Here is a 15,797-nt window from a genome sequence, read left to right on the forward strand (position 1 = left end):
CCCAAGCACCTCTTTTTAAAGATTTCATTTATTTATTTGAGAGAGAAAACAAGAGTGAGAGCAAGCATGAGCTGGAGGGGAGGTGGGAGGAGAGGGAGAAGCAGACTACCCGCTGAACAGGGATCCTGATGCGGGGCTTGATCCCAGGACCCTGAGATCATGGCCTGAGGTGAAGTCAGCTGCTTAACCAACTGAGCCACCCAGGCGCCCCCAGAACATTTTTATCACCCCTGAAAGCCCATACCTGTTAGCAGCTACTCCCAATCCCCACCCTCCTGTCACCCCAGACAACCACTGAAGTACTTTCTGTTTCTGTAGATTTGCCTCTTCTGGACATTCTGTATAAATGGAATCTTACAACATGTGACTGGCTTCTTTCACCCAGTGTGATGTTTTCAGAGTTCATCCATGCTGTAGCATGTATCAGTGGTCATTCCTTTTTATTGCTGTATATTATTCCACTGTAAGGACATGCCACATTGTGTTTATCCTTTTGTCAGTGGATGGACATCTGGAGTGTTTCCGTGTCTTAGCTGTTATGAATGCTGCTGCTGTGAATATCTGTGTATAGGTTCTTCTGGGGAGATCCTTGGGAGTGGAAAACCCTTTTTCTCTTTAGCTCTTCCTTTATTTTTTTTTAATTTGTTTATTGTTATGTTAATCACCATACATTACATCATTAGTTTTTGATGTAGTGTTCCATGATTCATTGTTTGTGCATAACACCCGGTGCTCCATGCAGAATGTGCCCTCTTTAATACCCATCACCAGGCTAACCCATCCCCCCACCCTCCTCCCCTCTAGAACCCTCAGTTTGTTTTTCAGAGTCCATCGTCTCTCATGGTTCATCTCCCCCTCTCACTCCCCTTTATTCTTCCCCCCCTGCTATCTTCTTCTTTTTCTTTTTTCTTAACATATGTTGCATTATTTGTTTCAGAAGTACAGATCTATGATTCAACAGTCTTGCACAATTCACAGCGCTCACCATAGCACATACCCTACCCACTGTCTGTCACCCAGCCACCCCATCCCTCCCACCCCCCACCACTCCAGCAACCCTCAGTTTGTTTCCTGAGATTAAGAATTCCTCATATCAGTGAGGTCATATAATACATGTTTTTCTCTGATAGCTCTTCCTTTAATTTATGAATTAATTAGACTCGTGGACAGGGATTTTGTCTTGTTCACCTTTTCTCTCCACCTCCTAGAATGCTGCCTAACATGAAACTGGCATCTTGAATTAGATGAATAATTGGTATAGTTTTGATAAGTAGAGATAGATTTTGGTGGGTACTTTAGGTACATTTCTACTTAGGGTAGTTTTAGTTAATGATAATAAATTATCTATAAAAATACAGATTTGAAGGGGTACATGCTCCCCAATGTTTATAGCAGCATTATCAACAATAGCCAATCTATGGAGAGAGCCCACATGTCCATTGACTGGTCAATGGATAAAGAAGATGTGGTGTATATATACAATGGAATATTACTCAACCATCAAAAAATGAAATCTTGCTATTTTCAGTGACATGGATGGAGCTAGAGTGTAATATGCTAAATGAAATAAGTCAGAGAAAGACAAATACCATTTGATCTCACTCATATGTGGAATTTAAGAAAGAAAACAGATGAACATATGGGAAGGGGGAAAAGAAAAAAAAGGAGAGAAAGCCGTAAGAGACTCTTAAAGATAGAGAACAAACTGGGGGTTCATGGAGGGTGCTGGGTGGGGATGGGCTAAATGGGTGATGGGTATTAAGGAAAGCCTTTGTTGTGATGAGCACTGGGTGTTGTATGTATGTGAGGAATCACTGACTTCTACTCCTGAAGCTGATATTGCACTGTATGCTTACTAACCAAAATTTAAATTAAAAAATAATAAAAGAAATATAAATTATCTAAATAATGTTTATACTGGCTTGTGATCCAAAATAATGGCTTAAAGACCTTTATTGCTCTTTAGCTCTGATGAAGAATCACAGGCTTTTCATTTTTGTTCAATTACTCCCTTTATTTAGTACCTCATTCCTAATTACTCCTGCTGTCATAATGATGTAGATTAGTAACTAGACAATGGACACAAAGAGGTTAAAAGGTTTTTAAGCCCTTATTAGAACCTATGAGTAGAATTTATGATTATAAGTCATTACTAACTGTATCCTTTCTGTCTTTTCAGAGGAACACAAAAAAAGACAGGCTTCATGTGTTTAGAGTATTAAAACATTCAAGGAAAGGAAAAGTATAAATCTAGAACCTTTCCCAAATTTCAAATTAAACATTAATATTTAATGTAAATTATTATTAATTTCAGGCTTTTGGAAAAGAATTTGATAAACACTTTGGGAAAGGAGGTTCTAAGCTACCTGGAATGAAACTCCGTGACTTTACCAACATTACCGACTCACTATTTTCTAAAATGTGCAGAGACTCAAAGCCACCTGGGAATCTGAAAGAATGCTCACCCTGGATGAGTGACTTCAAAGTAGAATTTTTGAGAAATGAGCTGGAGATTCCTGGTGAGATTACCCTTGGGGTGACAAAACTGGACTTTAAGGAGAATAGTGGTATAGCAGGGACTCTTTATTTCTAAAAATAGGAATTTTAGATTCTTGACAGTTACTTTTTTTTTTTTTAAAGAATTTAAGATTTTGCCATACCTTTTTGTCATTAGGAGAATCTATAATTACTATTCATGAGTACACTGAACTAAATGTCTAATTAGCTTATAGTTTTCTTACTTTCCTGATTATACAAGTATTCACACTTCCATTTAATAATGTAACTTGTAATTTCCTCTGAACATACCCATGCTTTGCTCTTAAATAACTTTTCTTCAGAAATGTAGTACAGGTATAAATGCAAATCCTTTCCGTGGATGTGTATGTTGATCCCATTTAAAATGACGAGATAATTGTAAATGACTTACCTTCAGGACAAAGAACTGTGACATTGAGGATAGAGACACAGCAAGTTGTTCTGATGTGAACACAGCATGATTTTTCAAAGACAATCTTTATACATTCCATGTTCTTCACCCTGGAATTTGCCAAAGAAATGTTTTATTATGGTTATTCATATTCTTATCTAGTGGATATAAAAACAAATTGGAGACTTTTCTTTGTTCTTAACAGCTCTGCATTGCATGAAGAAAAACTGAAAATGTAAGCCTCCTCATATGTAGCTAGATTCTCCTTGAAATAAAGTGTTCTAGCTTAATGCATTATTTTTCCTGTTTGGAATTTGTCTACTCCATTAGAATAGGAAGCTAACTTCCATGAGTCAAATTGAGAAATAATAGCATTACTTAAAACAACTCAAATTTTGGGGGGCGCTTGGTTAAGCATCCAACTCTTGCTTTCATCTCAGGTCATGATCTCAAGGTTGTGAGATCAAGCCACCATCAGGTGCTTGAGATCTCTCTCTGCCCCTCTCCCCCACCGCACCCCCTAAACATGTGCTCTTTCTCTGTTTCTCTCTTTAACATAAATAAATAAATCTTTTTACGGGCACCTGGGTGGCTCAGTTGGTTAAGCGACTGCCTTCGGCTCAGGTCATGATCCCAGGGTCCTGGGATCGAGCCCCGCATCTGGCTCCCTGCTCGGCGGGAGGCCTGCTTCTCCCTCTCCCACTCCCCCTGCTTGTGTTCCCTCTCTTGCTGTCTCTCTCTCTCTCTCTGTCAATTAAATAAATAAAATCTTTAAAAAAAAAATAAATAAATCTTTTTAGGTCATTTTTTTAAATGAAAACTTTTAGTAAAAAATTTTATCATATAGCTTTTTAAAAATTATTATTAGATCAATAGGTATGTGTTAAAAATACAGGGTTCTGTAACAAACTATATCTAAGTAAGGCTTCTGTGGTTTGTCTTAGGTCAATATGATGGCAAAGGAAAGCCAGTGCCAGAATACCATGCACGAATCGCTGGATTTGATGAGCGGGTAGGTGCCAGTGTTTGTGACTGTTGCCAGTGTTTGACAAGTTTTGGTGAGTAACTATTGGATGAAGGAAGAGGAAATAATCATAAATAGCTTCAAGGCCTGTTTTTCTTCATTGTACTCTATTCTGTCCTGAAAGTATTTATATAGGAGTAAATTTCTCATCAGTCACAAATGATTTCTGTAAAGATTGTGAGTGGGGTTCTTCAGGTATAAGAATGACATATTTGTCTTTACTAAAGAAAAGACAGTTTCCCATCTTGATTTCAAATGCACGGAGTATTCTGATCCTATTACATATTGAATCTCTTAATAGAATGCTCAGTGTTACAAACTCAAAATGTACAAACTCAAAGAATAAATTCTGTGTGTGTGTGTGTGTGTGTGTGTGTGTATCTATTTTAAAACATATGTAGAGTTAAATTAAGTAATTTTAGTAAGTTTGTATGTTGCTCATTTCTAAGGATATCCACATTTATAAGCAATTATTTGTAACAAGGGATATGAAGTTTCTAGAGTTACAGCAGTAGGGCATAAAAGGGCATAAACAGGTAACAAATATTTTGCTGGCACTAGGTTCCCTATTATTTTTCTGTCACTTCACTCTGTCCTCAAGAGAGGTCTCTCTTTGAGGAATGTATGCCAACCAGCCTTACTTTTCCTCTTGTGATAATGATATGATCAGCTGTTCTGTCAATTTCTTAGACTGCATCTAAAATATTTTCATAATTTTTAAAGGTAAAAGTAATGGCTTCTATCAGAAAGCCGAAGCGTATCATCATCCGAGGCCATGATGAGAAAGAGTACCCTTTCCTTGTCAAGGGGGGTGAAGACCTGCGGCAGGACCAGCGGATTGAACAACTCTTTGAGGTCATGAATGTCCTCCTTTCTCAGGATGCTGCTTGTAGCCAGAGAAACATGCAGTTGAAGACCTACCATGTCATACCCATGACCTCCAGGTGGGACCAAAGCACATGGTCATTCTAGAACAGATCTATGTGAATGGAAATTCTAGCACTGAGCCAAATCCTTGTTTAAGGTTGCAGAGATGGGATTGGAGGTCACTTGACAATTTGGTATTTCAGCTTTCACAAAGCCTGGGCTAAACAGAACTAATAAACACTTATAAACCTATGATTTTCAAATTTAATGTGGAGAAGGTAAATGAAGAACTGACATGAAGAACTCTGTTCTGCTTTGATTCTACAGAACTTTTTTCTAGTGAAGAAAGAACAGTTTAGATTTGTGTTCATAAACTATTTATTCTCCTTTTCAGATTAGGACTAATTGAATGGATTGAAAATACTTTTACCTTGAAGGACTTTCTTTTGAGTAACATGTCACGAGAGGAGAAAACTGCTTATACAAGGTGATGTGGAACCTAAATACTCCTCCTTCAGCTCTGTCCAGACACATCCTGCAAGCCTGTTACTCCCCAGTCATAATCTCCCTGAGTAATGTTGTTTTATATTAAGTTTCCTCTACCTCGTGTTTCCAGTGACATTTCTGGGTTCCTTCTAATTTGGGGCTCTGAGCCACACCCTGGTTAGTTCTTTTGTCCACCTCTGGCTGGGTGAATAAACTAAATGGAGTAGAGGGTTCCACACAGTAACTACATAGATTTTTACCACATTGAAAAAAAAAAGTATTAGCTTTGCAACAACAACAAAAATCTTGAAGGAAAAAAAATAAATAATAAGATTAGCAGCTAACATTTGATAAACATTTTCTGTGGCTAGACAGTATTCTCCGTTCTTAATGTGTATAAAGTAATTTCTTTCTTACAAAAACGACAACTTACTAACATCTTTGTACAGATGAGGAAGTTAAGGCCCAGAAAGGTTATGTAAATTGTCCTAGGCTGCTCAGCATGTAAGTGGGCTAGCTAGGATTATTAGTGATTAATTCTAAGTCATGGTATTGGTGCTCTTTATTTTTCTTTATCCTTTTATATTTTCCAAGTTTTCAACAATGAACATATATTTTTAATCAGAAAGGGTTTTGTTTTTTGTTTTTTGTTTCTGTAAAGAAAGATAAGGACAACATTGAAAGACATTTTGAAGGAGTTGACAAGTTTTGATGACTAACTATTGGATGAGGGAAGAGGAAATGGCGATAAATAGCTTCAAGACCTGTTTCTCTTCGTTGTACTCTGTTCTGTCTTGAAAGTATTTACATAGGAGCAAAATTTCTCATCAGTCAAAAATGATTTCTGTAAAATTAAGCATATTCTTATCAAACTCTTGCTCCTGCTAAATAAGGCTGTGTTTATGAACTTTTAATTTCAGTCATTTGAGTCCTTTGCCTACAGTTGTTTCTGAGTTCCCTGGAAGACAGGGAAACTGATGGACAGTACTTTGTGGAGTCAGGAAGTCCAGATCTCACTCACTTCAGTGCTAACTTAAAGTGGTTCTGACTTACAGTAGGAATCTTGAAAAGGTGACTTGCCTTTCCTTTGTTCCCATGCCTCCATTTCTAAGATGGGGTAATAATGTAAAATACATAAAGTAAACATAGGTATCGATGGAGTTTAAAGTGCTTTTCAAATACAGAAGTGTATAAATTACTTCCCACTACCTTTTTAAAACAAGGCACTTCCAGCCCCTATTAGTAAAATCATTGCTACTTTTTACTTAATTTACATGTTGCAGTTTTCCAACTTAGATTTTCATCCCAAATGAAACTTGGAGAGAATTTAGACTGAAGTGGAAAGCTGTATTGTGAAATTAACTTAGTAGCAACTCAGAAAAGATTCACTTTAAGTGATTGAACTACTAACTTTGTGAAATAGTTTTATCTTTAGATTTCTTTTTAGGAAGACTTATTAAAGCTTTTGACAAACCCCAAAGTGGCCGAACATACAAACACATGTTTCCAACAGCCCAATATGCCTTTTGTCTGTGAAGTATTACTAAAAACAGCTTTCTAAATTCAATTCAAAGCCATTGTCATTTAAGAAAATATCTTATTGTATTTAGTATGGATTTTGTATGTATCTGCATATTGGAAATGGTGAAGAAAAAGTGTGGCAATCCAAAAACAGACTTCATCCCTCTTCAACACATAATTTATGGCCTTTTAGTTTGTAGTAGTATGGCTTATCACTTCTTGCCTACTCTAAGTAAGTTGCATGCTGTGCTGTCATCTTTTTGCTATGTTTTTTTTCCACTACCAGAGTTTTAGAACCATATGCCTGGATCATAAACACTCACATTTAGTTCATCTTGTTCCTGTCTGTATGAAGTGGAAATTTATTGTATCTGATCATTTTGTGCCTGAATTTTTGCATAGGAAATAGCTTTGGTTTCTTTAGGAGTAACTAAGAATGAATAATGATATATTAAGATTCTAGATCCAGAGTAGCCATGGGGTCAGTGTTAATATTAAATATGATTAAAAGTCATATTTCTTTCCCTGACTCTTCACTATTTTTCAAAGAATTCTTGGTGATCTTTGCCACTGAAATCATTATAATGCTAAATATCTTCCTAGTGCTGATTCCCTTTTTCCTACTTGTTAGTGATCCCAAAGCACCACCATGTGAATATAGAGACTGGCTGACAAAGATGTCTGGGAAATACGATGTTGGCGCTTACATGTCAATGTTTAAGTAAGTTTTGTTTTGATTTTCCTTTTTACTAACTAGTTAATTCTTCTCAAAGTAGCGTGTTACTTTTGTTTCTTAGAAAGTTTTGCCTCAGGCACCTGGGTGGCTCAGTCAGTTAAGAGTCTTCCTTCAGCTCAGGTTGTGATACCAGGGTCCTGGGATCAAGCCCCACATCAGGCTCCCTGCTCAGCGGGAGTCTGCTGCTTCTTCTCCCTTTACCCCTCCCGCTCTGCTTGTGTTCTCTCTCTCTCATGCTCTCTCTCTCTCTCAAATAAATAAATAAAATCTTAAAAAAAAAAAAGTTTTGCCTCAGATCATCAAAACCTAATTATTTGATACTTCAATATAAATAATTTTAAATTTTAAATCTCAAGTCATAAAAATTTGTTCTAATTAGGCATTTCCTATTATTAAATTATAGGGCAGCTAGTCGTTCTGAAACAGTCACATCTTTTAGAAGGAGAGAAAGTAAAGTGCCAGCTGATCTCTTAAAGTAAGTATCCTTCTGACTACAAACCAGTTGGTGGCGTAGCAGAGACTACAGAGATCATGTCTCCCTCCCTCAGGCGGGCCTTTCTGAAGATAAGCACAGGCCCTGAGGCCTTCCTGGCACTTCGCTCCCACTTTGCCAGCTCTCATGCTCTTATGTGCATCAGCCACTGGATTCTGGGCATTGGAGACAGACATCTGAACAATTTCATGGTAAGCATGGATACAGGTGGAATGATTGGAATCGACTTTGGACATGCATTTGGATCAGCTACTCAGGTATGCTCACCTTGCTCTCGTTCTTGGCTGATTTAGAACCATAGTCATAGGACTTTCTGGAAATTGGATGGTCTTTAAGGAAGAAATGACACATCAAATAGCTTGGTTTGTCATGGTCATTAAATTTGATATTCTTGCAGAATAAGGGATAATCTCAACTTTGTTTTGGCCTTGTTCAAACAGGTTAGAGAAGGTGTAATGATGAATTATATAATCAAAGCCAAGAATAAAATGTGTTCCTATAAAAAGGGAAGACTAGGGGCACCTGGGTGGCTCAGATGGTTGAGCCATCTGCCTTCTGCTCAGGTCATGATCTCAGGGTCCTGGGATCGAGCCCCGCATTAGGCTCCCTGCTCAGCGGGAGGCCTGCTTCTCCCTCTTCCTCTACTGCTCCCCCTGCTTGTACTCTCTCACTCTCTCTGTCGAATAAATAAAATCTTAAAAGGGAAGACTATAAGGAGGTTTTATGAAGCCCCTTAATCTAAATGTCTTCCACAAGATGTGATACAATATAAATCTTTCCTGTGACATTAAACACTGAATGTTCTCAGTTGTACTTGTAAATCCGTGCAGGCTGTGTGGTCCTACACACATAGGTTTGTGCATTGCAAAGATGATTGTGTTGATTTGGGCACAGTGGATTCACATCTGTGTAGCTAATTCCAAGAAAAGAAGAGTTCATATTTTTACCAGCTGTGAATTATTCACTAACTGTGAATAATAACTATCTGTGGAATGATGCTTTGTGCCTTTTCTTTTGAGATTTCTAGTTTATATATTCTCCTTCTCGTACATTATTTTTTTCTCTTTAGTTTCTGCCCGTCCCTGAGTTGATGCCTTTTCGTCTGACTCGCCAGTTTATCAATCTGATGTTACCAATGAAAGAAGCAGGCGTTATGTCCAGTGTCATGGTGCATGCACTGAGAGCCTTCCGCTCACACTCTGACCTGCTTACTAACACCATGGATGTGTTTGTAAAGGAACCTTCCTTCGACTGGAAAGTAGGCTTGTTTATATGCACTTTTTATTTTTATTACAGTATACCAAGGACTGATCTGGCATCTCTTATTGTATGATGGAAATACATTAGATTGTATTTATTAAAATATTTACATTGTTTTATATAGTATTTCTTAAAATTAACATTTGGGGGCAGTTGGCCTGAAAACCAGGTAAGAGACATAATCTTCATTTGGAGAAAACTGTTGTTTCAAATGAGTATATTTCTAAGAAGGAGTTAATTGGTGGTGAGTCTGATTTCTGAGACAACTTTTAGCTTAAAATCAGTTCCACGTGAGGTTCCTTGATTTGACACATAGTGCTTTCTTAAATGTTGAGGTTCTTTATAATATAGCCCCAAAAGAATGAAGTTTAGTGATGGCATCCTTGATAGGGTGTGATACATAACTGCAGTCCCTCACTGTCATTGTCACAGTTATATGTAGTACTATTAGAATGTGTATAAAAAGCTATAAAGCTCTCTCCAGTTAAAGATACTTATTTTAAAATCATTACTTGTTCAATCTGTTTGGATGTGATCATATAAACTGTTATAATAAGCAGAGAACATCATGTTCTTTTCAGAATTTTGAACAGAAAATGCTAAAAAAAGGAGGATCATGGATTCAAGAAATAAATGTAACTGAAAAAAATTGGTATCCCCGGCAAAAAATACATTATGCTAAGAGAAAGTTAGCAGGTGCCAACCCAGCAGTTATTACTTGGTAAGATGGTTATTTGTGAAGAAAAAAAACACCAACATGCTGCTATTTACTGAAGAATTACTAATATATAAAGTCCTGAATACTTTCCATTTAGCATGATGTTAGCATTATTATCCTCATTTTACAAATGAAAAAAGCATGGCTTAAGGAGGTTGACTTCTCCAAGGCTGGGCAGGGTCTGTATCTCTGAATGCTCTGTACTTGGCTTCTGCCCTCTTGGCGCAGTCTTCAGGTCAGTATCTGGAATAACCTGTACCAGTGTGAGGAACAGTGGGAGCATTTTTTTTTTAAGATTTTATTTATTTATTAGAGAGCCAGCACAAACTGGGGCAGGGGTGGGAGGTGGGAGACAGAGGGAGAAGCAGACTCCCCCACTGAGTAGGGAGCCTGACATGGGGCTAAGTCCCAGGACCCTGAAATCATGACCTGAGCCGAAGGCAGATGCCTAACCAACTGAGCCACCCAGGCACCCCCAGCAGGAGCATTTTTAGGCAATTACAATAACATTTTTGTATATAAGAGGAGATTTAGATTCTAAATTTGCTTTTGTCCTTTTTAGGACAAAATGCTATCTTGATGTGCATAGCACACAGATGTAGAGAATGTAGTATGGACTTATTGGACAAGAATCCACACTGGGTTAGCCTTTAGGTTAGCTTCAAAATTTTTTCTTGTTGAGGTCTAAAGCAAACAAATTTATAGAAATGTTTCACAAGAGGGAAAAAAGTTGGACTTTACAATTAAGTAATAGTAAATGGCAATCTGTGTTCAGTTGTTCAGCGTATGAATGGTCTTTCCAATAAATGGCTCTGGCAAAGGAACAAAAGTGGATCCCTATCTCACACCATACACAAAAATTAATGCAGAATGGATCAAAGACCTAAACATAAGAGCTAAAACTATAAAATATTCAAAAGAAGTACAGGGATTGATCTTCATGGCCTGGATTTGGCAATGACATCTGTCATTTTTAGGTACAACACCAAAAAGCACAAACAAGAAAAGAAAAAAAAAAGGTAAATTCATCAAAACTTAAAAGTTTTGTGCTTCACAGGATACCATCCAGAAAGTAAAAAGACAACCCCACAAAATGGGAGAAAATATTTGAAAGTCAAGGGACTTGTATAATACATTAAAAAAAACTTTTAGAACTCAATAAAAAGACAAACAACCCCGGGCGCCTGGGTGGCTCTTTGGTTGGGTGGCTGCCTTCGGCTCAGGTCGTGGTCCTGGAGTCCCTGGCTCGGGTCCCGCATCGGGCTCCCTGCTCGGCGGACGGTCTGCTTCTTCCTCTGACCCTCCCCCCTTTCATGTGCTCTCTCTCTCTCTCTCTCTCTCTCTCTCATTCTCTCTGTCTCAAATAAATAAATAAAATCTTAAAAAAAAAAAACACAACCCAATTTAAAAATTACCAAAGGATTTGAGCAGACATTTCTCTAAAGAAGGTATATAAATGGCCAAGTAGCATATAGCATATAGCATATAGAAAGATACTTAAAATTATTAGTCATCAGAGAAATACAAAGAGAGGTACCACTTCACACCCACTAGAATGGCTATAATTAAAAAAATGGAATTTGGGCCACCTGGGTGGCAGCTGGTTGAGCATCTGACTCTTGGTTTCAGCTCAGGTCATGATCTCAGGTTTGTGAGATCAAGCCCCAAGTCAGGCTCTGCACTAAGCACGGAGTCTACTTAGGTTTCTCTCTCTCCCTCTTCCTCTACCCCTCCCCCTGTACTCTCTCTGTCTCTGAAATAAATCTTTTTAGAAAATGAAATACAGCACATGTTGCGAAGAATGTGGAGATATTAGAGCCCTTGTATGTTGCTAATATGAATGTAAAATGATGCAGCTGCTATGAAAAACAGTCTGGCAGTTTCTTAAAAAGTTAAATATAGAATTACCACTTGGCCCTGTAATTCCACTCCTAGGTACACACCAAAGAGAAATGAAAGTGTACATTTACACAAAAACTTGTAGACAAATTTTTTAACATATATATTTTTTAATTCTGTTAGAATTTTTATTAGCTGAGCTTTGTTTATTTTTAAAAAATAATCTCTACCCCCAACGTGGCGCTCTAACTCATAACCCTGAGATTAACAGTCACATGCCCTACCAACTGAGCCAGCCAGGCACCTGTAGACAAATGTTAATAGCAACATTATTCATGTTCCTACAAATCCAGTCTCTTGATTTCAAGGTTTTAAGCCACAGAAAATATTCTATAAGTGATGAGAGAGGGAATGTTTGTGTAGGATAGCTAGGAATGCAGGGAACAAAGGAAAAATAATGAATGGTTCATGTTTTTGTATTTGCTTAATCTTTTTTCCAGTGATGAGCTGTTCCTGGGCCATGAGAAGGCACTTGCCTTTGGAGATTATGTGGCTGTAGCACGAGGAAGCAAAGATCACAACATCCGTGCCCAACAACCAGAGAGTGGACTGTCAGAAGAGGCTCAAGTAAAGTGCTTGATTGACCAGGCAACAGACCCCAACATTCTTGGCAGAACTTGGATAGGATGGGAGCCCTGGATGTGAAGAACTGTGCAAGTCAGCAGATAAAAAGCATGAAAGTGTTCAAAGAATCTCCTAAACTTGGGCCACCTGGGTGGCTCAGATGGTTAAGAATCTGCCTTCAGCTCAGGTCATGATCCCAGGGTCCTGGGATTGAACCCCAGGTTGGGCTCTCTGCTTAGCGGGGAGCCTGCTTCTCCCTCTGCCTCTGCCTCTCTCCCCTGCTCATGCTCTCCCTCTCTTCTGTCTCTCAAATGAATAAATAAAATCTTTAAAAAAAAAAACAAAACTCCTAAACTTCCATCTACAGCCATCAATGTGCTGATTTTCCAGAAGCACTGAAGAGAAGAAATCTATTTAGTGGTAAAGTCTTGTAGCAAGAGTTTAATCAAGATCATGATGAATAAGTGAATATTGGTATGAATGAATGATTAGTTTATAAACAAAGATTAGGTTAGGATTATAATGGACAAAGTGGGAAAATATATATCTAGGCTCATACAAGCATTAAATCAAGAATATAGCATATTATAAATGCTATGACTTATATAAACCAGCTATCTTAATAAATGGTGTAAGTATGAACATCCCATGCAGTATTCTCATTAGTAATTATGACACATTGGAAATAACACCCAGAAGACTTCATCATTAAGATTTTATAAGAGTAAAGCCAAAAACATAAATGATAAGATGTTACATTATATTAGTACGGGAATAATCATGAATGATATGGCTTATAACATCTAGAAATGATTGCTTTTGATATTTTAGGATATTTTTCTAGGCTATTTTCTTTCATTTTATTCTCTTATATTTTAGACATTTTATGATAGATTTGTTCTCTAGAAGAGAAGGTGTTTAGGAGAGATAAGAAACCTTGGTCTTAGCACTCACTTTTGCTACTCATATCCACAATAAGAAGATAGATAAAAGTGCCTGGCATCCCAGACTCAGAATTTCTAACTTCAAGACTTACAAGTATGATGATAGGGATAGCTCAGAGCTTTTCAATTCTAGGAAAAAACAAACACACAAAACCCTATGGAAATGAATTCCTTATTTGGAGAGAAAACATGCATTCTAAAACAGCAAGATCAAATTATGAAACACAGAAATGGCTTCCTTTTCTTCACAGAATCCCCACCCCTCATCTAATCCTGCATGCACCTGAACTGATTTCAGGTTGGCTCTGAGCTTTTTGTTATTGTTTCTTTAGACATTTATATTTGGAGATTCTTGTATGCTTTTGAAAAATAATCATCTTAGGAATATGAAACATTTAAATTTTTTCCCAAAGTAGTATAGTTTCAGAAACAAAATGTTCACCTCATGAAATAATTCATTATACTACTCGACAAAGTCATTCTGATAAATACAGGTTGAATGCATTATGATATTAAAAATAAACGATTATATTCTCAACAAATGGTATTATATTAAACCAAAGAAATTTCATCTCAAAAGAAAAATAAGTGAGGGCGCCTGGGTGGCTCAGTCGGTTAAGCGACTGCCTTCGGCTCAGGTCATGATCCTGGAGTCCCAGGATCGAGTCCCGCATCGGGATTCCTGCTCAGCAGGGAGTCTGCTTCTCCCTCTGACCCTCTTCCCTCTCGTGCTTTCTATCTCTCATTCTCTCTCTCTCTCAAATAAATAAATAAAATCTTTAAAAAAAAAAAAAATAAGTGATCATGTATGTGAAAATCCAGTATACACATGATCTAGTAAATATTTTTTGCTAAACACAAAAACAACCAAAACAAACTACCTTGGTGTTGATTATAATATATTGTTTAACAACAAATTAACCATTTTTGCTTGTGTCTTGATAATGTGGGATGTACTGACTACATCCCCATGTTATGGGAAACCCTGTTTTTTAATGACTATTTTTCATGTCAGTAAAAGTTCATTGTTACAAGATGACTGTGTATCAGAATCCAGTTTCAAAGCTGTCTGCTTGAAATTGTATCCAAACCCATGAGAACGTGGTAAAAGGTCACTGTATACAGCTTTCAGAGACATTTGCACTACTGCTCAGGATGATAAATGATCTCATTACACATGGGGGACTACATGTCTAAGCCATATCTTGTCTCCAAACAGCAACCCTGTGATTCTTAGCTGAGTAAAGATCTTTGTTTGGAAACCAGGAAATAAGACATCTGTACTGATTATAAGGAAATATGAATAATATCAAGAAGATTTTTGGGGTTTTCTATATGTAGGATCACATCATCTGATAATAGTTTAACTTCCTCTTTTCTAATTTGCTTTTATTTCTTTTTTCTTGCCTAATTGCTCTGCCTGGAACATCTAATACAATGTTGAGTAACAATGGTAAAAGCGGGCATCCTTGTTTGTTCCTCGTCTTTAGGGGGACATTTTCATCTCTCACCGTTGAGTATCTTCTCAGCTGTGGGACATTTACATAAATGTCCTTTTATCATGTTGATAAAGTTCCCTTCTGTTCTTAGTTTGCTGAGATTTTTATCATCGTAGAGTGTTGTCAAATGCTTTTTTTGCATTAATTGAGATGAACTTGTGGTTTACCTTCATTTATGAATGTGAATTATAATGATTGATATTTAGGTGTTGAACCATCCCAGCATTGCGGGGATAAATCCTGCTTGGCCATGGTGAGTAATCCTTTTACTCTGCTGTTGGATTCTGTTTGCTAGTATTTTGTTGAGAATTTTTGAATCAGAGTTCATAAGGGATATTGGTTTCTAGTTTTCTTGTGGAACCTCTGTCTGGCTTTGGTATCAGGGTAATAATGGTCTTTTCAAATGAGTTAGCACATTTTAACTTCTCAGATATGTTTTAGAGAAGTTTGAGAAGGATTGGTGTTAACTTTTTTTTAAGACTTTAAAATTTATTTTAGAGTGTGTGTGTGTGTGTGTGTGTGTGTGTGTGTGTGTGTGTGTGTGTGTGTGTACGGGGTGGGGGGCAGGTTGGAGAGAGAGAGACTCCCAAGCAGACTCCATGCTGAGTGTGGAGTCCAACATGGACCTCAATCTCACAACCCCGAGTTCATGACCAGAACCGAAATCAAGAGTCAGATGCTTAACCGACTGAGCCACCCAGTGTCCCAGGATTGGTGTTAACTCTTAAGTGTTTTATAAAGTTCACCAATGAAGTCATCTAGGTGTTGGGCAGCTCTTTGTTAGGAGATTTTTTTGCATTTATTTTTGTCTTGTTTTTCTTTTTTTTTTTTAATTGAAGTATAATTAACATACAGTG

At 37.4% G+C, this 15,797-nt stretch overlaps 1 protein-coding gene across 3 annotated transcripts in view; it reads left to right on the forward strand.

Moving 5' to 3' along the window:
* PRKDC (protein kinase, DNA-activated, catalytic subunit) overlaps nt 1-15,349 on the forward strand; it is a 241,412-nt gene extending 226,063 nt beyond the window's left edge. The window contains exons 77-86 of one of the 3 annotated variants that reach the window (XM_028118983.2): nt 2,315-2,519; nt 3,874-3,941; nt 4,677-4,897; nt 5,215-5,307; nt 7,459-7,548; nt 7,967-8,038; nt 8,112-8,313; nt 9,126-9,314; nt 9,898-10,037; nt 12,374-15,349. In XM_028118983.2, the coding sequence (XP_027974784.1) occupies nt 2,315-2,519; nt 3,874-3,941; nt 4,677-4,897; nt 5,215-5,307; nt 7,459-7,548; nt 7,967-8,038; nt 8,112-8,313; nt 9,126-9,314; nt 9,898-10,037; nt 12,374-12,578 (1,485 nt within the window). In that variant the 3' untranslated portion in view covers nt 12,579-15,349. Of the gene's footprint in view, nt 1-2,314; nt 2,520-3,873; nt 3,942-4,676; nt 4,898-5,214; nt 5,308-7,458; nt 7,549-7,966; nt 8,039-8,111; nt 8,314-9,125; nt 9,315-9,897; nt 10,038-12,373 lie in introns of those variants that run through there. The other 2 variants (XM_028118984.2, XM_088022831.1) reach the window with 2 other exon arrangements.
* The last annotated feature ends 448 nt before the right edge of the window (nt 15,350-15,797 follow it).

The sequence above is a fragment of the Eumetopias jubatus genome, unplaced genomic scaffold, assembly GCF_037043125.1.
Source record: "Eumetopias jubatus isolate StellerSeaLion01/CBP00866 unplaced genomic scaffold, mEumJub1_p1.0 scaffold_4, whole genome shotgun sequence".
Taxonomy (NCBI): Eukaryota; Metazoa; Chordata; class Mammalia; order Carnivora; family Otariidae; genus Eumetopias; species Eumetopias jubatus.